The sequence below is a fragment of the Barbus barbus genome (genome assembly GCF_936440315.1).
Source record: "Barbus barbus genome assembly, chromosome: 2".
NCBI lineage: Eukaryota > Metazoa > Chordata > Actinopteri > Cypriniformes > Cyprinidae > Barbus > Barbus barbus.
The window spans coordinates 20,278,190-20,301,834 of NC_136730.1; the positions used below are offsets into that span (position 1 = coordinate 20,278,190).

Below are 23,645 nucleotides of genomic sequence, written 5' to 3' on the forward strand. Positions count from 1 at the left end.
GTCCCATGAACTCTGCCAAAATGCTCTAGAGACAAAAACAAAGTCAAAATACATTCAGATGACACAAATAATATAGGCTGAAGGGATGAGTTGATGAAAATATCTCCAAAACAACTGAATGTACAATTCGTCAATGTAAAGAAGCTGTGTGGCATGGACCAGATTTCTGACTGCTGGTAGCAGGAAGTCATAGCCACAGACAGACATTAGCAGTGTAATCTGTCTCCTGTGGAAGGTTCTGGCAGTCAAAACAAGAGTTTCTGCAAGGAAAACCTCATTCATGGTGAAGACAAGGAGACAGCCAGAGACTTAAATGAATGTCTGCTGTGTAAATGTGATGCTTCTACGTGGCAGGAGTATGTGCATATGAGGGAAAAAACGGAATATCCTTAATAAAAGCAAAATGTGACGTTCTCTTTTACTCCTCTAGAAATTTTAATATTATGGCTACAGTACCTCTACTCTTTGGAAATATTTACTGTAAAAATAGTTATTGTACTTGACAATATTGACTAATATTAACAATGACAAATGCATTTATTACAGCAGTTATTCATCTTTGATGACAATACAGATTACAGTTGTTCATTATTAGCTCAGGTCCATAAATATTTTTAAAGGGACAGTTCACCTAAAAAATTACAATTCTGTCATCATTTTCTCATCCTTATGTTGTTCCAAACCCATAGGACTTTAATCTTAATCTCTGAAACACAAGTTAATATATTTTTAATTAAAACTGTGAGGTTTCTGTCCCTCTGTTGAAAGTCCAGGTAAACAAATCTTAAAAACGGTCATGAGGCATAAAGCAAATCTGTGGTTAAATCCAAGTCTTGTGAAGAGATATGGCAGCTTTAAATGACGAAAATATTTAATTTTGGCTTTATTACATCTGAATTTAAGACGTGCATACATATAGCACTTCACACATGGTAAATACAGGAGCTCAAATATTCTAGAACAAACCTCATTGTTTTTTGTGCATCACACTCACATTACGCATATGCAAGCTTCCGTGTTTACAATATGTGATCCGAAACTACTGTGTTTATATGTGAATAAAAGCCTAAATTAAATCTGTTCATCATATACAACCACCATATGTCTTCACAAGACATGGATTAAACCACTCGATTCATATGGATTCATTCAATACTTTTACAATGCCTTCATGACCTTTTTGGATCGTCTAAGTTCTGGTTACCTGGACTTTCAACAGAGGGACACGATTAATAAATTAAGATTAATTCCATTTTCCAAGCCAATGGCTTTTCCATGTTAGTTCATGTGAATTAATGAGGTTAAATATTGAACTTCATTTTAAATTGTTAAGGTTTTCATCATGCCATACTTTGTTTCAGTGTATTTACGTTGCCACAATAATTATCAGTATGTCCGTTCTAAGTCAACATTTGAAGTGGATCAAAACCTTTAATCAAAGTTGTCCTAAAACCTAAAAGCAAACTGCATTCTTGTCTTAGGACAACTTTGATTAACTTTTTTGATCCATTTCAAATGTTGAATACTGTACATGATTGATTGAGTTGTAAGAATTTATCCAGAATTAATTTTTCAGCAATATATACAGTAATATATAGCGATACCGCATGAGCAAAAGTAGATCACAGCAGGTGGTCAACAACAAATTTCTGTTTCTGTGAAATTATTTAAAGTGGCACTGTTTTGCCATATTGCCTTTATATAAAATATATCTGCTTTTATTCAATAAACATGGCCAGTTGCTTTGCCTGTTTTTGCTCTGATACTGAAAACTAAAAAACAGTGGGTCTGTAGTGTTGTTTCATTCTTGAATGGATTTGTAGTCAATCGGTTGAAGTCATTCAAATGACTCTCTTTTACAGTCAGTTGCTTTGCTCCTGAATGAGTCAGAGTTTTTCAATGAATCAGTTTAGTGAATGATTCATAATGACAGTCATTGGCTGCCACCTGCTGGCATAATGATGTAACCTGCAGAAACACTAACTCAAACACTAGACCGCAACTAACCGTTATTATAAAATAAAGAAGTCAGAAATAAAACTTATCACTGCTGGTTTTCATTTATCTTTTTATTTCATATTATTTTAATTAAATTAAAAATATAATGCATATTTTATTATATATAATAAAAAAACTTCCACTCTCTAGACCAGCAATGAAAAAAATCTCTTTTAAGCAAATAACATCACAAAGAGTTGCTTTATTTACCTAGATTCATTAAAAGAACACCAAAAGAACAACCCACTTTATATGATTGAATTCTTGTAGCTAAACAGCATATTTGATGAATACATACTTCAAAGATCGTTTCCTCTTTGAATATACAACAGTCTCTACATTGCTGTGCAAAGCTGACTCCTTCCATTCATTTTGTGTGCTTTTTAAGCATGCCTGTTGTTGGCCCTACGAGTGAAAACAGAATATCTGAGAACCAGAGGAAGGAAGTAGGCTAAAAACAGAGGAAAGGGAGAGAAACTCAGCGAGATCAGACCACTCTGTTGCTGGAGCTGATTGTAGTCTAGTCTAGTCTCAGAGTGCCTGGCGCCGACGAAGCAGGCCATAAACTTCTAGACGATAGAGAGAGATAGAGCTCTTACTCTTACTTGTGCGAGTAAACAAAGAGTTTACTTCACTTAGCGTGCAACTGACCTTGCATTTGTGCAGCACAGTCGATGCAAATGAAGTTATCTTGTGCCTCGTCATTTCAGAAGTATTATCTTCACAGTGGCACACAAGACTAAATGATTACAATAACATAGGTAAAAATGCATACAACTGTGGACCTCTGCTGAGATTCAAGTATGCTTAGGGGGAAAAAAAGAAAGGAAAACAGAGACCGAGATGTACAAACACAGACAGAGAGATATGAAGATTACAATTGTTTGCGTTCATCAGTAAACCTGCATAACCAGAGACAGGCGTGTCCCGTCAACAGTAATAGACTTTGCGTGCATCTGTGCCAACCAGTGTTTACGTCAGTGGGTACAAAGACTACATCTAATCTCCAGGAGAGAGAGACGCAGAGAGAGAGAGAAAGAGGACGGAAAAGGGAGAAGACCGTTCCAGGGGCCAGCAGGGCTCCTCGGGGTGAGCTGAATTAAGTAAGAGATTGAGAAAGAGAAACAGAGAGAGCTGGGGTGGAGAGGCAGAGAGGAGAGAGTAAATCAATGGAGGAGATTTGAGACAGGAAGACTATGGCGTCAGTAGAGGCTGGAGATAAGGGCTTCAGTTCCATACACAAACACACTTGTTCTCCCGGGCCGAACAGCTACACATACTTTGTCTCACTGTCAGCTGACCAGACACGCACAGGGCCTCTCTGCTGGTGCTTTTCATCACCGCTCATGCAATGCTATAGGCACTTTATGCTCCTTGGTGCTCCCTGACTTCCCCTGTTGAAATGACTACCCCTGTGATTATGGTTAGTATTTTTCTTTAATTTATTGTACGTGTGATGATTTTTACTTTTTCACTCAAAACACGAAGTCATTCAGTTCGGTTTTACTCAAAACATACTGTTATTCAGTTATACTGATGATTTGTTTTGCTCCTCTCTTTTCTCTGCCTGTAAACTCTAATATAAAGTTGAACTCTGTCAAAACGGTAACAATAGATTGGCTGAACTCACATGCATTTCGTCCGTCCTTAAATAAGCAAGATCCACAACACCATAAGGTGAGGAAACACGGGCCTGACTGAGAAACATGTGAGTCTGGCCAGGGGTCAGAGGAACTTTTCCTCAAAGATAAGCAAGAGAGACAGAGTACATACAGACTTAAGGAAAAAGCTACTTCTTTCAGGAAGAACCCTCTGCTTTGAAAGTAATGTTGAGTATAAGTTTACCAAGAATGTGTGTTTGTTTTTATGTGTGTGTTTGGCTCTGATTTAAACTGACAAAGGAGCAGGAAAAACTGAGGAACTGAACTAAAAAGAAGACAACTTTTTTCCCCCTAACTGCTTTCTTTTTGTAATTTCTGTATTCTGTTCCTCTTGTGACTTAAATGTTATTGGTTGCTCACTGTCAACTTCATTATGTTAGCTAAATTACTCATAAATTACTTTCAAGGCTGCATTCTGAGGCATTGAGGTACTATTTTAGCAAACCGCTGTAGTGTCTGTGGACTGAACATTGATCTGTGAGTAAACTGATCCTGTGTGGCTCTCTTTTTGTGTACTGTATCACAGCACACAACATCCTGAATGCTTCACAGAACAACACTGTCTTTTTATATTTTTTGTCTTGTTTTCCAGTAAGACTACCTAAACATCCTTACAAAGCAATTGTTTTCAAGTGTTCTCATTAAATGTATGCTTTACAGTAAAAAGTACTATTTTAAAATATTACATAACATTATATACATTATACTGTATATTTTATTGACCAGTAAAAATGAAGGTGGGTTTGTGGACTTGCCAAAGGAGTGATTAGTAAACATGGTCCTCTAAGTGTTCATTGAGAACTAAATTTATCACAGTCATGTTAAGGTTATTTATCTTGAAAGGTTATTTATCCTAAAATATCACACATATATCTATAGCAACATTATGCAAAGAGTCCTGAACAGGAATAGAGACAGAGAGGAATCAGAAGACAGATTCCTCTTTTCTTCCTTTTTTCTGATTGTGTTGTATGGTCATCTAGGGAATACTTTGCACTCTTTCTCTCCTGAGGAATTCTTCACTCTTGTATTTACCTTGTATTTATTTATCTTGTAATGACTCTTTCTATACACAGCTTTAAACTATTGAGAGATCAGGGCATTGGGCACAAAGCAGTACAGATTTTTTTTTTGCAACAGTTTCTTTGTGACTGAAGATTTCTGAACATATATCTCCATTAGAGAAAGCTAACAGAAAAGACAAAGAGAAAGTAACTAAATGTAAGGAATAGGTACTGTGGGTAATGAATTCATGCAGTTTGTGTGTTTGTGTGTATTCCTGCATGTTTCTGGAGGGAATGGGTGGGATGTTTGTATGGTGTGATTCATTCAACTGTTTCTAAATCTCTCCCTGATTACTGTATATTGAATTCCCAGCATTTGGCAAGTCAACAACTCTCCCACTAGTTCATAATTCTTGAGAAAAAATGTAAGCCCTCAGTGTGAAATGAAGCGAGGGAGAGGATGTGTTTTTGAACAACGTGGTTTATATCGCAAGTAATTGCATGTGATTCTTCTCCCAACTTCAAAGCGAGTGGATCTGCAGTTCAGGGTTGGGAGGCCAGACCACTACCAGATCGGCTCTCAATTTCCTGTCCCTGCCTGGCTTTGAGCAGAGAGAGAATTTGAGGAAGAAATGCGTGAAATACAGAAGATAGAGTTACAGATTTGTTTGTGTCTGTTACAAGTTTCAGCATGAAAAAATTGAACATTTAACTTAAAAATGTTAAAACATCTAAGCTAACCATTTTTATTCAAGTCAAAGCAATGATATGCCAATGAATATATCAATGCAGTACTTGTTAAGGGTCAAATCAAGCAGAAGCAGTTGATAAACACAAACAACTGCACTTTCACCATTAATTTGTTGCAGTTTATCCATCTTCATATGAAAGAAGAACATGCACAATTACCACTGTTTTTGAAGCTCCCAGATTTAGAGCCTTACAAATCAACTAAGCACAACAGAGAATGGCCAGAATACCTTTTATTTATTAATTTATGAATGAATAAATAAATAAGAAAATTATGTTTATTAATATTGGTGGGTGCTCATTCTTTGTTATCATTCATGGTCAATGCATACACAAATTCAAACACAGGGTTTCCATTCTGATACATCAAATCCTTATCTATTCTGTTTCTGTTTTATTTATATAGCACCCTTAAAAACAACAGACGTTGGCCAAAGTGCTTTACAAATCAGAAAACACATACAAACTAAAAACCATAAAACACAGTAACAAATCACAAAATTAGATAAAATTAATTACAGTCAAATGCAAGAGAGAACAGATAAGTCTTTAAATGAGACTTAAAGATATCAAGAGTTGCACAAGATCTAACATAAAGAGGTAAGCCATTCCATAAATGAGGAGCTGCAACAGAAAAGGCCCTGTCTCCTTTTAATTTTAATCGAGACTTGGGTACAACTAACTGGAATCTTTTTGCAGATCGTAAGGGCCTGGATGATGTATGCTGCTGAAGAAGTTCACTAATATAACTTGGTGCCCATCCATTTAAACCTTTAAAAACAAATAATAATAACTTCTACTGAATCCTAAATTTGACTGGAAGGCGCCAATGCTAATACTGGTGTTATACTTACAAATTTCCTAGTCCCAGTCAAAAGCCTAGCAGCTGCATTTTGAACCAGCTGCAGGCGTGAAATTTATGCATGAGAAACACCATAGTATAAGGAATTACAATAGTCCAATCTGGACATGAAAAAAGCATGGACAACAACTTCCAAAGCAGTAAAAGACAGAAAAGGTTTAAATTTTGATATATTCCTTAATTGGTAAAAACCACCTCTAACCACAGAATTAATGTGCTTATCGAACTTTAACTCTGCATCAAAAATGACTCCAAGACTCTTTGCATGATTATGTACTTTAGATTTAAATGAACCTAACTGATTAATTACGGGTTCAGAAACACTCGGAGGGCCAAACACTATCACTTCAGTCTTTGATTCATTCAAATGAAGAAACTTTCCTGCTATCCATTCCTTAATATCATTAAAACATGCAAAAAGAGACTGTAAGGCGGAATTAGACTATAAAGCTGTGTATCATCAGCATACAGATGATAACATACATTATATTTCTGACAAATAACAGCCAGAGGAAGCATGTAAATAGAAAATAACGCTGGACCCAATATTGATCCTTGGGGAACCCCACACTTCATCAGAGCTGAAGAGGATGAGAAATTTCCTAATTCAACAGAAAAAGTTCTCCCTGAAAGATATGAACTAAACCAATTTAGAACATTACCCTGGATTCCAGCCCACAGTTTTAAACGCTCAATCAGTATTTCATGTATTATAGTGTCAAATGCAGCTGTAAAATCAAGTAAAATTAAAATTGCACACTTTCCGGAATCAACAGCCAAAAAGAGATCGTTAGACACTTTAAGAAGGGCTGACTGTACTGTGCTGGGCCCTAAATCCTGATTGGAACCTATCAAAAATATCATTTCCATTTAAATGAGCAGAAAGCTGTTGAAAGACAACCCTTTCTAAAATTTTTGACTGAAAAGACAATTTTGAAATTGGTCGATAGTTCTTTAAATCAGATGAATCCAGACTGGACTTTTTTAAAAAGAGGTTGCACCACAGCATGCTTAAAGCAGGATGGCACAACACCGCTCAACAAACTGGAATTCACTATTGACAAGAGATCTAGGCCAACGATATCCAATACCTGAGTAAGGAGACGTGGAGGAACAATGTCCAAAGAATTCTGAGTGGGCTTCATATGGTTGATTAAGTCCACCAAGTCAGGTAATGAAATTGGTTTAAACACATTTAAATAATGTACTAAAGAAGGTGGGATGATATAATCAAGAATAGAGTCTGGAGGTAGAATACTAGCTCTAAGAATATCAATTTTGTTTATAAAAAAAGTCTAAAAACTTTTCACATGTTGTCTGACTGATATCAAGACCAGTAACTATCTCAGGGTTTAAAACTGAATCAATTGTTTTGAATAACACTTTGGGGTTATTAGGTATCTTCCTTACAAGATCAGAGAAATATGTTGTCTTTGCACTTTTAACTGCCTTCTGATATTTAATCATAGCATCCTTCAATATATCATAAGACACTTGCAGCTTATCTTTCTTCCATTTCCTCTCTGCTTTTCTCCACATTTGTCAGAGGCTACAGGTATTTTTGTTAAGCCATGGCTGTGATTTGGCTTTCGGGCTTCGTATTTTGAAAGGAGCACACAAATGCATAATAACATTACAGGTAGAATTAAACATTGACACTGAATCATTTATACCTGAACCAAAAGACATAGGCAGAGCTATGAACTCTATGAAATTTTTTCCTTTCAAGCTTGTTGAAAGTTTTTCCTTTGCCTTTATCCATGACATAGAGCAGTAGCCTATCATATAATTATCATCCATGTGAGATAAGACAAGACATACATCAGGTGGCCCATGGAGGAGCATGACAGATAAAGCTTCATCAGTAGGTTCAGGACCGGTTTTTATATGAAATCCAAATATGAGCTATCTAAAAGAAATCTTGGTTCAGACAGACTGGCCGGTTTTATTATCTCTAGAGTACATGGTTAGAGCAAATAAAAACATACATATGCTCATACAAAAAAAATCTCTAAAAATTATTAAGATTTTTTATTTTTATAAAGTTAAGAAATATAATTTCTGTTTCTATAAAATGGTGGCACTGGCAAGTCTCAAGTCACTCCAAGTGCCTGAGGTGAACTGTGCTTAATTTTATTCCCTGGGTCCATGACTGGCACACCACATGCACACACGCACACAAGCTCTAGATTACAGCTTCGTGGTCCCTCTCACAGTCCATAGCTGGGATTGGCAATGACATGTGAATGCAGACCAGCTCTAATTTAAGCATCCACATTTATACGCCCATAATGGGGTCAGTATAAGCGCTTTTGGAGCGGGCCAGAGACTGTCCAGAGCTCTCTTTCCAGAACTAAGGCAGTACATTGCTCCCAAAACTGCCCAAAGCACTCTTTCCAGAAGGCTATACATTATTGCTATATAGGAGAATGAAGCTTTGCATACTGTTTATTTTAACATTGTATTCATAACCTATAATGCAAAAACATCTAATTAATTTCATGGAATTCATGCATGAATTAAATAAGTTTGAAATCTAAAATCATAATCTGTTAATTATATTGTTAAAAAAAAAACATATTCTAATTGACTGTGCATTGGACGAATGTGTAGCATCTAAAACTAATGCCAAAACAACTTTCACAATTTCACACACACACACAATCCTGAGCATGAAATAAGGATGGAGGGTTTTGAAATGAACCAGTAGTGCATATCTCTGCAGCCAGGCAAGAGGGCTGTGGCATGCCTGTGTTATTGAGTAAACCACTTTGGCCTGTGTTTGTGTTTGATAGGATCGGGGGCTCAGTGGGTGGCGAAGGACTCTGGTAACTGAGTACTGAGGCTTTAAAAACGCCTTGCTGTTTTTGGGGGCTTTTTCTTCAGCCCAGCCTCCACGCTGAAGGGAAGCAGCGAAATGTAAACATCCAAACATGCTCAGTCGGGCCGTTTAAAAGGCCAGCCTCCACTCTTAATTGGAAACAGACAGTGGCCTTGTATGCAGAGGTGGGGTTAAAGCTCAGATGCTACACTGACAGGCTGCAAATCCCACTCACAATCTTTGATGTGATTCTCACTCCTTTTGAAACATTTTCCCAAGCAAATTAAAGGTTACATCGCTCATTATATCTGTCAATGATTGGCAGAATATGAGTGTGTTTTCGTAAGGGTGATGTGATGGAAATATTTACTTAAATTTAAAATAATTAACCTGTTTATTCCACCGTACAACTTCCTCCCAGAAAAATATAGTCCACGACAAAGTACAAAGCAGTCGGACCAGTAGCGACAAGATCAGCACAGCAACAATATTTTAGTACTTACTGAAGTCCTCTGTGATCAATATTTTCACTTCAGTCAAACTGAGACACAAGGTGACGCAAATTGTGTTTGTTTGAATCAATCAAGAGAGTCGAAGGCCCTTTCTCAAACTGAAGGCTGCATCCTCCGGAGGTCTAAAACTACAAAAAGCAGTTCAATCAAAAGCAGCGATCTTTACTTTTATTGTTAGATTAACATTAATGAGAGAGACTAGCTATATATTAAGAGTAGGCTATACTGGGCACGGATCTAATATAATGTTACACATCAGATGTTTTCCCAAACAGTTCCCCAAACGTTCACTTAAGACATAACTGATTATGACTGCGTGAATAGCCTACTTAAATACTGTAATTCTGTGTAGGCCTACACAGTAGGCTATGTGTGTGCTTATGGCAGAAGCTCCATTATGCGCGCGATTCATAAATTAATCAGTCAGCGGCAGCGCAAGAAGCGAGCAGAGAAAAAGGTAGGCTACTCCTCTCAGAAAACATACACATAAAGATCATTTTAGATGTTTAATTACTATTTGGAGCATTGGGATTGCTAGACGAAGTCTTAATTAACTCATTTTTGTGAAAACCTGAAATTTGTCCAAAATTTAAAAAATTCACTTTTTTTGTCTATAGTTCAAAATTAGCCCGTGCACATTCTGACTCATTTTGCCAGCACGGGTCACATATGCGATTTGGCCATAAGGGCTCAACAGTGCTTGAAATTTTTACTTGCCCTGCCACCAAAAATAAAATAGTTTTGTTTTTGATACCAAATTTATAGATACCAGTTTAATTTTACAATTCTCGATTCCAATTGAAGACAAGTGAACAGTCAGTTAGAACAAATTATAAGCAATAGCACAAACAAACAGAACAAATAAAAAAAAAATAAACAATGTTTTGGAGTTTGTAGATGTTCATGTACAGAAACTGAATATTCAAATGTAAAATAACATTGCATAGCCTGCTCCTGTATGTTTTTTTTTTTTTGTTCAAGCGCAAGTTGCGGAAAGAAAGGCAATTTTGGGCTCACGCCTTGAGACATAGTGTATAGTATGTCATTTGGGGAACACCTTTTTAACTGCTGTTCTGAAATATCTGACTACTGAATGCCACAATCGACCAATCAGAATGAAGTATTCCTGAAAGCCATCTAATAAATCTTGGCACTATTTCAAAGTTCTGTCAATGTTTTTTTTGTTTTTGAATCTGTTTTGCAGGAATTGTGTTGTTTAGGTAATTACTTGGCAACCCTTTAAATACCTCTCAGCTCATACCCGCACACACATTGCTCCAAGAGTCATTACTGATGAGTGAGAGGGAAGTGAGGGAGTCAGTCCTGGCATCACTGCAAAGTTGTTAGTGCTGGCTGAATGGAGGTGAGTGCACGGGATGCTTAATTGGTCCAGTGTGCATGTGTGTGAACATTGGTGATAATTGTGGTTCACAGGTGGCCACAGTGGTGGCCAGTCCAAGCTTTGAGTTCATACCAGGGCCTGGGACAAAAGATTCCAGAGCTCTTTGTTATTGACTGTGGTCAAAGCCTCTGGCCGTCCCCGTGTCCACCTAGACATGAGTTCACGAGTCTCTATCCTCAAAATTCAAACAAGAGCCTTGATGCAAAGAACACAACATTGATGCTAAGATCTCATGCCAGAATTTACATGCAGAATAGTAACAAGTACCTGGAAACTGCTATGTTTTTCAAGCTTCTTCTGCCTTTTAAACTTTCAATAAACCATTAGATTATTTTTCAGTGCATGAAGATCATTAGAACTGCTGAGTAAAACTAGTTTTTGTAATTGTGCCAACAGTTCAGTCAGTACAGCCCCATGATGATGAGCGCAAAAGTAGAATGTGTTCAAATCTCCACTGATTTCACATCAAAGCGATTAAGGTTCATTTTTCTGGCATTATAGCAAAAATACCCCAGTAAAGCTTTTCTTGGCGCCTCCTATCTGATATTGTTATCAAGGAATGGAGAAATTCCTTCAAACATAGATATGCCATTAGCACTGAGCATGCAGTCTCCCCAGGCATTTCCCTTTTTTGTTGACTGAAGGACCAAAAACATGTTGAAACAAGACGCCACGCTGCAAAGCGGCATGTAGCATCAAGATTTTCCTGATAATCATACTGAAATAGCTTGTCAGACATGAAAGAGTTTGCGTTTAAGCCTTGCAGGGTATTTTCTGAGATCATCTTTCTGTAACATAGACCAAGCAAAATGGCTGAGAGCGCAAGAACATTGTGAATTGATGGAGTGATATCCATACTGCAAATGAGTCAAAACATAGAGGACATATGACATATGTTATGACACCTACAACATTCAATTTTGTTGTGCTTAACTTAAAATGTTCAAAAATATATCTGCTATAGAAGACAGAGGAAAACAGACAAAGTCTGAATATTTTTTAAATGCATATATATTTTGCATATTTCCTCATTTTGTTGTAAATTCAATGATTGAACTAAATCTCTGGTGTCAATTTACTTTTCCTCTTGGGCCTAATTCAAGTAGGTGGAGTTTCCCAGAATGGATTGACAAAAACAATGTGACATTCATGTCTGTTATTGCCTTGCTCGAGAGAGTGTGCGTGAATGCCAGTTTTTACTGTCACACTGCTGACGATCGAGGGTCACACTTGGATAGAAGCTGTTTCATAGGGAAATACCTAAGGATTTAAAGACTCTGTGATACTGTGTGAAAGAAACCAAACCAGACTGAGATAATAACTGCCATTAAGGTGTGCTGTACTGTGAGGTGTGTGCTTGTTTGGCCCTGTGTCACATAGTACTGTAATTATGTAACATGAGGACTGTGAAGTTTGGCTTATGGATTACAGTAAAGGCAATCACCGAGAGAATAGGAAAAGAGGGCAAACAGCTTTTACAGTTCAATCAGTGTGTGGTATGTTTGCAAGCCTAAACATACATACCATATAAACACGCTCAGAGAAAGAGGGATTCAAATTCTGATTGTTAAAACATGACTTACGGGTTGCCGTGTGTATATGTTTTTGTGTAGGCCTATGTGTTTGTGGGATTGAACTCAAGCAAGAGGAATGCTGTGTATGGGTGGTCAATTAGTTTACCATTTCAGCTGTGACCAACTGGCCTAAAGAAACATAGGATCCTTCCCAACAGGCCATGCCACCTTCAAGGTCAGACTCTGACTGTTTGTTTGTGTGTGTGTGTGTGTGTGTGTGTGTGTGTGTGGTACAAAAGTTTTGTGATGGACTTCATGCCCTGAGTTCCCCCCCAAAAAACAAAAAAAAACTACATACTGTGTATGCATTCTTATTTGTTCTGTTTAAATCATGGGCCTTAAATGTAAGAGCTAAACAGCTGTATTTGCCAATCTTTTTCTATTGCTTACACACACACTACTGTTCAATGGTTTGAAATTGGTAAGATTTTTTAGGTTTAAATTCTCCTATTCTCACCAAGACTACATTTATTTGATCAGAAATACAATAAAAACAGTAACTGTCTTGTTTTAATATATTTTAAATTGTATTTCATTCAATAACGCATTTTTTTCAGGATTCTTTGATGAACTGAAAGTTCAAAAGAAAAACATATATTAAAATATAAATATTTTGTGACACCAAATTTTGAAAGGTAGTGCATATTTGTATGTCTCAGCATTGTTTCAAATCAGCAGAATCTTTGTGAAATGTCAAGTTGTTTTTGCTGTTCACTTATATAATATATTCACTTATATTACAAAAGTAACAATATTATATTATATTATAATTTCACTAGACTCCTGTCTCACTGTACATAATTGGATTTATTTTAATTTTTAAACTCCAAATTTTAGGGTGCCATGATCATGTACTACTATAGTATAGGAGCAACAGCAACAGCAGTGGTAACAGTGAACTCAGCACTAATGGGCACAATACTAGCTGTAACACTAGTTTTATAGAATGAATAAAGTGTCAGTGGTTAACATAATGGTTGTGTCAAACATTTGTTTATAATCACATAAATCTAATTTCCTGTACTTCCTTCTCTGCAAGACATCTAAAGCAGTTTGCTTTCTTTCTACCCCTCCGCTGTGTCTACACTGGTGGGTACCTCCAGGCTGCTGTGGTGACCGTGAGAGAGATGTAACACAATGTCATCGGCACGACAGGGGCACAGCAACTGCTACTCCCACGACCCTCAGAAATACCTCATCGGCCTTTAGAGAGCACGACAGCATGTGTCTGTCAGTCCAACACAGAGCTAAAGCCTGTGTGAATTCCTCAACGTACGCTCAAATATACACAGATGAGCTCCACAGCTGCTCTTTAAAGGATTCGGATCATAGAAGAGAGGGCAAAGCCGTGAGCTCACAGTTCCTATAAGCATCCCACAACCCATCAGGGCAGGACGAAACAGTGCTGTAGCATCCTGGGAACAATCCTGGAGCTTAAGATGGTGGTTGCTCTGATATACCAGGTAACAGTAGACCAGACAGGCTGAGATTGCACAAGTGCGTTTTACCACCAGAGGGCAACACAACGCTTATTCTTGCATCTGAAAAGCTCCTGAGCGGTTGAAGAACTTTTCATCTTTATGATACCTGATGAATTATGTAGTTCCGGTTTGATAACTTAAGCACAAACAACATTTGTCTTTTTCATCAGTTTATTACCAAAATAGGTCTTCTGTGGGGTTTGTTTCACTTATAGCTGGCATATTGTTTGTATAAAGAGCTGACAGATGTGGGTGTTTTTCAGGGGGTTTTGTTTAGCTGAAGCGGACACGGCGAATTGAGCCAATGGTGCTATTTTGAGCACTCCAGTCAGAGAAGTTGTTGTAGTCCTTCTTCTCCAGGGTGTAATGTGCTCCTCTGTAGTTAGGCTCCTGGTACGCCACCCAGCTGTGGTCAGGAGAGAGAGATGGGAAATGTGCACACAACACTGAATATATACACAGAACAGAATACAAAGCTCAGTATTTTAACACAGGTGAATTTGTACTCACGTTCCGCCCATTACTCTGATGGAGGACACTCTGTTAAGGCTGTAACGGCTCATCAGGTTGGGGATGTCATCATGGAGCTCTGTCTTCTTCCCTGAGAAACCTGCCCTCTCAAACAGCTGTGCACGGGGAGGGTTGTTATCCTAGACCATGAAACACAGGCAAACAAACAATTTTTACATTTCTGATTTTGGATCATACCATCACATGTTTCAGTGGAACCAGTGCAAAGATTGATACTTATTATATTGTTTTTAATATTTTTTATTATTATTGAATGTCTCACTTGTTTCACAGCACGAACAGAGGAGATGTGGTCACCCTGAGCACACCACTTATCAGTGCAGTTGTACTCCCCCCTGTCAAACATGTCCCACAGGTACTGACGTCCACGGAAGTTCTCATGTTCATATGCCACCCATCTACACAATAACACGTCACAATAAAAATGCAAAACATATCTGAATGGGCTTAAAATGGGCTTAAACTGGCAAAATGTGCATGGAAAGGAAATGCAAAAAGGATTTAATGTTGATCGAATAAAAATGTGGAGTAATCATTCATTTTACAGTTATAAATGTTAAAATAAGGTCTTGTGATACAAAACTATCATGTACTCACGCTCCACTCTCCACCTGGACAGAGTTGCATCTGTCGGGAAAGTTTTTTTCGCTCAATTTCTGACAGTCAGAGGTCAGGTCCAGTCGCCGACCTGCAAAGTTCCTCTGCTCGAAAAGGGTCACCTGGAAAACACACAAACTAATGTTAAAAAACCGCACTTGAACATTCATTTAAGTATTTAATAAGCAAAAAAGGATTAAAAGTATTTGGGAGAATATAGATACCCTGAACTAAAAACTAGCAACTTTTTCAGCTAATTTTCATGTTGCTTTAAAAACACCACTAACTGCATGAGAAGAAATAATAAGAGTAGCAAACAGCTGACAGAAAATTCTCTACTGATAAATTATTCATTCACTATGCAGACATAAACTATAGCCATCAAAATAAACTCTTACCCTCCCACCGGACCCGTAGAAGGCACGTTGGAGCACAGACCCCAGCTTGCTAGGGAAAAAAAGTCAAACACTCTTAGCACATTTTCAAACATCAACAATCAAACAATTTCTATAAAATAGGAAAGAAGCCAGCTCTTTGATTTTTTATTTTCAGATATTATAATATTTAAATTAAAGTTAAATTTTATTTGTTCCATAACAAGGTAACTGTATATTTGTGTAAATGTATGTGTGGAACAAACCTGTTTGCCAATTAAAGCACAGCATTATGTTATTTCAGGGCTGTCTTAATGGTATGGTTGTGACCAGAACTATATATTTACTCTCTTCCACAAACATGTCTCGGGTGTTGGTCTGTTATATGTCTTTTTCTGCAATGATTAATACAGTCCTCTTGGGAGGTGCAGATTGAAACTCAAAAATTTGGTGTCCAAATGCACCTGCAAACATACCTGGTTTGTTTGGCTAGTCCAGGGACCTTAGTAAAGATGTTCATGCCAGCTCGTGGTGGCCACTAAGATGGTCCTTAAATACAGCAGGTACATAGAAACAGGGAGTGCTAGAATGCTCATACTCTTTCTGCTGCTCTCTCTGTAGTCTGTCTGTGTATTGATATGCTAAACACATACAGTATGCTATGTTTTGTAAAAGCCTTTAGCTATACGTGCATACAGAAACTCAAATGCACACATACAAAAGCTTAAACGCACACACATCCATAGAACATGCAAGAGAACACATGAACACACGTTAAACCAACATACATTGAACAAATTCTCCTTCATACACACCTAAACACAAACACGTAGTAAAAGAGTGCAGAGTCAACACTTTGTGAAACAATTCAACATTCCTTTCAAAGCATGTTGTAACTGTATTCACATTTGAACTGGGGCAACAAGTGTTTGAAAGCACAATGACTGACACAGCAGAGATATAGCAGAGATCGATCCAGCCATGAGTTTAAATTATATTGATCCATATTTATTATTCTAGTTCAGTCGGAATTGGATTCTAGTATTATTTTTGGATTCCAATAGTAATATTATGCACTTTATAAAATAATATTATACATTATCAATTTAAACAACCAATTATTATTTTATTTTATTTATTGTTTTGTTTTTGCTTAATTAATATAACATCCATCCTTTAATAAAAAATTAAAAAAAGAATGCAGAATTGAATCAGAAACGCTGGTTGAAATCTGAACATTTTCACCTTTTTTTATGGCATAAACTTGGGGGCCAAACTGTAAATGTATCACCCACACCACCATCAACTTTGCTTACAGAGTCAAATGTTCAATTCTATAAAACATGTTAGGAGCAGCACTTTTCCCCTCTCAGCCCATTGAATTTGAATAGTGGGTATTTGAGGCTGCGTGTGGCTCCTGAATGGAGCTTGGATCTACTAGATGCTTCACTACTGTTTTGTGCTCACGGCAACACGGGCACTGGGCAGCATTGTGAGGGTGAAGTAAGTTCAGAAGCTTAGGTAACCTTCTGGCACTTTGGAGAGGCTTCCAGTCGAAACAAATGTGAGGCCTGGAGCAGGTATGTCTATATGTGCTTAAGTGCAAATCTAGATTGAGGGAGACATGAGACAGAGCAAAGCTGCTGGTTCCTGCAAACAGAAGGAAACATTTTAATCACCATCTCATCCTCTCTCCTTTCAGAAAGGAATTTGGATCTCCTCTCTTCTGGATAAATACTTTTGAGATGTCTTTCATTTTGGCAGTTCTTGACAAACTGACTTACTTTTTGTCACTGATAGCCTTTTGTGCCAGTTTGTCTTATAGCTGGCTGAAATGAGAGATAATTCATCTGATTTGATCTGGGTTTGGAAATTTTGGGGGGCATTTTCAGCTGATTGTAAGTGGCTTGTGACAGCTTTTTAGTTTGGGATGCAATATTGATATGCCCCAGCTTTGAATGCTTTGGAAGCTGACCACTCTGAGTATGTTTTTTTTTCTTTTAACTGACCTGAAATGTCTCTATATATACCTATCTAAGGACTGAGGAATTCTTAAACAACTGAAAGCATGAAACATTTTCGAAGGTGTGCCTTGAACTAAAATGACTGTTTTAATCTGTGCAGGTGCTACTGGTGAAAAACAAACCCCTATGAGAATAAAAGGATGCTACAACACAGTGTGCTGAGGATATGCTACGTTCTTCTGTTGGCACTGTGCATTTTTGCCAGTGAAGACTTTGACTGGACCAAGAACGAAATGGGATCATTTCAATATGGCACATTTCCTTCAGGTAAAGCCTTACTCAATTAACACTTACAACAGCTGCAAATATAAATGTGTTCTTTCAGAACAAGTCTTAAAATATAAAGAACAATAGGTCCGGTGATATATCAAGTGATATATCATGCAAAATATGCAATTTATGTTCTTTTACATAATGGTCACAGCACAGTTACAATAAAAAGTGATTAAAGCAAGTAAATACCACTGTAAATAATAATCCTGTCTTACTTAAAAGGATAATTCACACCAAAATGAAAATACTGTCATCTCACCCTCAAGTGGTTCCAAACCTGTATGAATTTCTTTCTTCTGCTGAACACAGTATCAAAAGATCAAAAGATATTTTGAACAGTGTCAGTAACATTTGATATTATTTTATAGAAATTATTCATTTTCAGGGTTCTATATAATGATTGCATATACAAACACATATTCACAAGAATTAAGCATACTCTTTTTATATAAATAGCAGAGTGTGTATGCATACATTTTCAGGATTCTCTTGGGGTGCTGGCAGCTCAGCATATCAAACAGAAGGAGCATGGGATAAAGACGGAAAGGGAAAGAGCATCTGGGATGTGTTTTCTCACAAAAGAGGGAAAATTCACCTAAATGACACTGGTGACTCTTCCTGTGAAGGCTATCATAAAATAAAGGTGCAATGATTTTCTGATCAGAAATAAGCAATGATGTATGTAGGTGCTTTGGTTCTAAGATAATCTTTTTTATGTATGTTTTAGGATGATATCGCACTAATGAAAGACATGAAGCTGAACCACTATCTCTTTTCCATCTCCTGGCCAAGGATTCTGCCCAGTGGCATTAAGAGTACTTCAATTATTATGCCAAATAATAATAAAAACGTTTTCTTGAAATTCAAAGTCCCTCTTCCTATTGAAAAAACAAAAGTTGTATCCAAGATGGCCGACTTCTAAATGGCCACCATGGTCACCACCCATTTTGAGGAGTTTGCCCCCTCACATATACTAATCTGCCACAAACAGGACTTTAATATCACCAACCATTCCCATGTTATTACGGTGTATCCATATAAATGGCCCACCCTGTATTACGAAAATACTTTTAACTATTAAAAACACTGTTTTGGATAAAAATTCAAATGCCATGAAATGAAGCTCATTTTTATCCTCTGCTGCACTGACAGGCTCATGCCAAGATCTGGCACACATACGATGCCCAGTGGCGAAACAAACAGAAAGGTAGACAAATTTTAGATATTGAAATCAGCTTTTACCCTGTCAAGGCACAAAGGTCCAAACAGGTACAAGTGTTTCTGCCATTTTAGGTATGGTGGGCATCTCCCTGTCAGCTAACTGGGGAGAACCAGTGGACATCACCAATCAGCGCGATATTGAAGCCGCTGAAAGATATGTCCAGTTCTACTTGGGTTGGTTTGCCACACCACTCTTCCATGGAGACTATCCTCAAATAATGAAAGACTACATAGGCAAGCAAACCATAAATAAATGATAGGCTTATTTAGTTGGGGCTGATGGTAATTTACCATTCTGTGTTTCATTTCTGTGTTTCATTTCTGCAGGTAGGAAGAGTGCCCAGCAAGGCCTGAGTAGCTCTCGTCTGCCTACTTTTAGCCCTCAAGAGAAAAGTTATGTCAGAGGCACTTGTGACTTCCTGGGCATCAGTCACTTCACTACGCGCTACATCACACAAAAGAACTTTCCTTCCAACCGTGCAAACAGCTACTTCACTGACCGTGACCTGGCTGAGCTGGTAGATCCACAGTGGCCTGATCCTGGATCAGAGTGGCTCTACTCTGTGCCATGGGGCTTCCGGCGTCTGCTTAGCTTTGTAAAGGTACATTGACACATCTCTGTAAACAACTACGCAACAACTACTTGCAGCCTGTGGCCAGTAGTCTGACTAGAAATGGCACACTGGCCTTTTATGACTCAAATCCCTTTATTCTTAGACACAGTATGGAGACCCTGTTATATACGTGACAGGAAATGGTGTATCAGAGAAGATGATGTGCACAGAACTGTGTGATGACTGGAGAATGCAGTACTTGAGGGATTACATCAATGAAATGCTCAAAGGTCAGAATCAGTATAGAAATCTATGCCTTCTATTTTTAAATTGTCTTACCAGTGGTTCTCAACAAGAAGGCCAGAACAAACCAAATATATATCAAATATATACCAAATATACACACACACACACACACACGTATATACATATACACACATACATACATACAGCTATATATACACATATGCTGCTCAAAAGTTTGGGATCAGTAAGATTTTTAATGTTTTTTAAAAAAAAGTTTCTTCTGCTCATCAAGGCTGTATCTATTTGATCAAAAATACAGAAAAAAAATATTTTCTGTGATCAAAGCTGAATTTTCAGCATTATTACTCCAGTCTTCAGTGTCACGTGATCCTTCAGAAATCATTCTAATATGCTGATTTATAATCAATGTTGGAAAACATTGTGCTGCTTCATATTTTTTTTTGCGGGGGGGGCTGTGATATTTTTTTTTAGGGTTCTCTGATTAATAAAAAGTTTAAAAGACAATATACAATGCTATTCATAAGTTTGGGGTCAGTACAGTTTTTCTTTAATACTTTTTTAAAGAAATTAATACTTTCATTCAGGAGGGATGTGTTAAATTTATAAAAAGTCATAGTAAAGACTTAGACTGTTAGAAAATATTTCTATTTTGAACAAATGCTGCTCTTTTTAACTTTGTATTCATCAAACTTTTGAGCGGCAGTGTATATAGGCTATATAGCCTATATATATATTTGGGCTGCCCTCGACTAAAGATTTTTCTGGTCGACTAGTAGTCGTTCATTTTAAGCATTAGTCGACTATTAGTTGCACGTTTATTAATAATTAATTGTCTACATAGCCTAATAAGTGCTCAAGCTTGCCACAGTGCACCGGCAGATATAATAATTATGAACGTGTCAGGGAAAAACAGCAAGTAGACTGCATTAACGTTTAAATACAATTTTGATAAACTAGTGCTTTCTTTGTTTTCGAATTAAGAGATGAAGTCAGCGACACTGACTCGTCATCTCCGCAGTAGTGATGTGATGTGAGTAGTGATTATATATTATTATTATTATATAATATAAATGGAGAATATGTGTTTTCTATTTGAAATGTTTAATTTAGAAGCAGACATTTCACTCACTATAGATACATTTTTCATGTCTGTAAGGCAAGTATACTCGGAGTTTCGAAGTGACGTGCTCAAGTTCAAGATGACAGAAAGCTCATCCTGTTTGCTTTCATTATTTTACAAAAGCGCAATGTTTCATTGTTATTGTGAGTGCACACAAATAAACGTAGAGTCTTTATAGATTCAAAAAATGTATTACTTTATCTGTATGACCAAAAATGACGGAGTATTTTAAGAGCAAGTGAGTGCACTGGCGCCTCCATCTGTCATGCAGTACTGTTCAGCTTCTACACTCTGCGCAGACACTTCAATAGCGCACATTTTTCTAGGTTAACATTATATTGAGTGGCCATGTAAAGTTGCTACTACATACATCTTTAAGATGAAAAGCCATATTTGAGGTCGATGAATAATAGGTGAGCGTTTGGATGTCCTGCCTGATGTATTACCACACAGACCAGCCGTTAACGATCTGTCCATCACGGACTGTGTGACTCCTCCATGCACTTCGTGTGGATTTTTTTTTTTCTGCGACCAATAAAATTTTGGTCGACTAACAGTTAGTCGACTGTTAGGGGCAGCCCTAATGTATATGGAATAAAAGATGGAATGATCAAACTGAAATCACCCCCCCCATATCAAAGGCTATTTTATAGAAAAAAAACTTTAGAATTGTGTTTAATTAATTTCAACACTCCCAGTTTCTGTTAATAAAACCATTTGAAAGCATTGTCAGACAGTCAGCATTGTAATTCCTTCAGCAGCAATATCAGAGGAAATATTTTAACCATTGTGATGATTATATGAATATTGAGTTGGAAAATGGGAGTTGAGAAACCCTGTCTAAGAACAGACTGAATAAATTGAGCCATTGCACCTGATTGACAAAAACATTCAGAACATGCAAATCAAAATTTACGGAAACTTGATTACAGACTGAGCACATGACTGACTGAGGTCTATAAAAATTAAAAATGCTTTCTTTCAAACACAAGAGTTCTACAGAGCTCCAAATCATAATTCTCTTCATACGTTGATAAATAAAGTCTATACAACCACTCAGAGGAACCTTTTTGGGGTTTTTTTCATTCAGCGGTTAAACATGGAGTGAATGTGAAAGGCTACACAGCTTGGTCATTGCTTGACAAGTTTGAGTGGGATGAGGGCTACTCTGAAAGATTTGGCCTGTACTACGTGGACTTTGACAGCAAAAATAAACCACGCTACCCAAAAGCATCAGTTCGGTACTTCAAACGCATCATCAGCTCGAATGGTTTCCCTAATCAGAGAGAGGTATGACTTCAATGAGTTTAGCATTAAAATGGTATGCTAAATTAATTTTTTATTTAATTTTTTGAGTCAAAGAGTATAATAGTCAAACCATTTTTTAGGCAATCTGTGTGATAAATAAATAGTAGGTATGCGTTTATATTATGTCTCAGTTGACATCTTATGCATTTAAATTGGATAATGTTTACCACAGATTGAAAGCTGGAAAAGAAAGGCACTGGAAACATGCACCTCCAGTAATCATCTCCTTGCGGCAGGTTAGTGTAACTGTTGCTGACTTCTCTCCCCACTGGGCAGCACAGCCGGCAGTGATCTAGCTGGGGCAAATAAAAGAAAATTCTGTCACAAATTACATTTTCTATTTATAACCAAGCACAATATATAGAGAGGGAAATATATGGTAAGTTTCTAACAGGAAATTTCTTTTGTTTGCCCTTTCAGCTAGAAGAAAATCCAAGGAAAATAAGGAACATATGCCAAAGGTTTGGCCTGTGCATGATGAAGTTTAGGTACAGGGCTGAGGATGTCATGTTTCATATGTTTTCTGTCCAGTGCTAGTGCTATTTTCAAATACATTCATGTTTTCACAATGTACTTTTTATTAGTTGTCACTGACTTGTTTTTCTCCAGATCCACTGATCAGCCACATGGAGATGGTCACAGAGATTGTCGTCCCCACCGTGTGCACTCTCTGCATTCTCCTCAGTGCAGTTTTTCTCATGTTTCTGCTTAGAACACAAATATAAAACAGACTGCTTCACATTTACACAACTATATTTTTTCACATTGCACGTGTCCATACATTTCTCTTTTTTATTGATTATTAATAACGACGACATGCCGAGACATGTAAATTCAAGTAAAATGGTCCACAAATGTACATCTGTGTTCATGAATTGTTGGACCATCCAAACAACTCTCAACAACTTAGAGGATAAGTTGAGGTTTGGGTGTTTGATTACGAGGTGAGAAAAGTTAGATGGAAGTTTCTGAAACTTTTTGAAAGCAGTTATGTAACCCTATTAACAATGACGTTGGTATATGTGGCAAACGAACAGACAATAAAATAAATACCATAATAAATGTGTTTGTGAACCTTTTAAAATACTGAAATTCAGTGGGACTGCAACATACTAATACATCGCCTACATATATTGCGGTATAAGCTTCATGTGTATGAGAGCTGTGCTTTCAATAAAGCTTGAAAACCTGCATTATACCTGTTTTGCTAATTTGATGTGTCTACGTCGGTAAACTCGGGCAGAACTATGCGTTTTGTTTGTTGTGGAAGTCTGTCTCCAGACCGGTAGATGTCGCAGTTCTCCTCATCAG

The 23,645-nt window shown here is 37.3% G+C and overlaps 1 protein-coding gene across 2 annotated transcripts; it reads right to left on the reverse strand.

Moving 5' to 3' along the window:
- Window positions 1–13,077: 13,077 nt before the first annotated feature.
- Window positions 13,078–23,613, reverse strand: LOC306879601 (gamma-crystallin N-A-like). Of its 2 annotated transcripts, XM_079432674.1 has the most exons (8): window positions 23,534–23,613; window positions 22,930–23,038; window positions 22,502–22,630; window positions 15,592–15,640; window positions 15,194–15,315; window positions 14,859–14,994; window positions 14,576–14,715; window positions 13,078–14,471 (listed from the first exon to the last, which is right to left on the reverse strand). In XM_079432674.1, exons 3-8 carry the CDS (start codon window positions 22,555–22,557, stop codon window positions 14,339–14,341), a joined length of 636 nt encoding a protein of 211 aa, XP_079288800.1. In that variant the 5' UTR covers window positions 22,558–22,630; window positions 22,930–23,038; window positions 23,534–23,613; the 3' UTR covers window positions 13,078–14,338. The 2 variants fall into 2 exon arrangements, with proteins under 2 accessions (XP_079288800.1, XP_079288801.1); XM_079432675.1 differs by lacking the exon at window positions 23,534–23,613 and having other exon boundaries at window positions 22,930–23,068.
- Window positions 23,614–23,645: the final 32 nt, after the last annotated feature.

Bases quoted from the DNA above. Each gene is read 5' to 3' on its own strand.
- LOC306879601 (XM_079432674.1), bottom strand. From the start codon at position 22,557: ATGATTACTGGAGGTGCATGTTTCCAGTGCCTTTCTTTTCCAGCTTTC. The intron at 14,716-14,858 runs GTGAGACATTCA...TTCATGGTCTAG, and splicing joins CTGTTCGTGCTGTGAAACAA to GATAACAACCCTCCCCGTGC. The intron at 14,472-14,575 runs GTGAGTACAAAT...TCCTGACCACAG, and splicing joins ATCAGAGTAATGGGCGGAAC to CTGGGTGGCGTACCAGGAGC.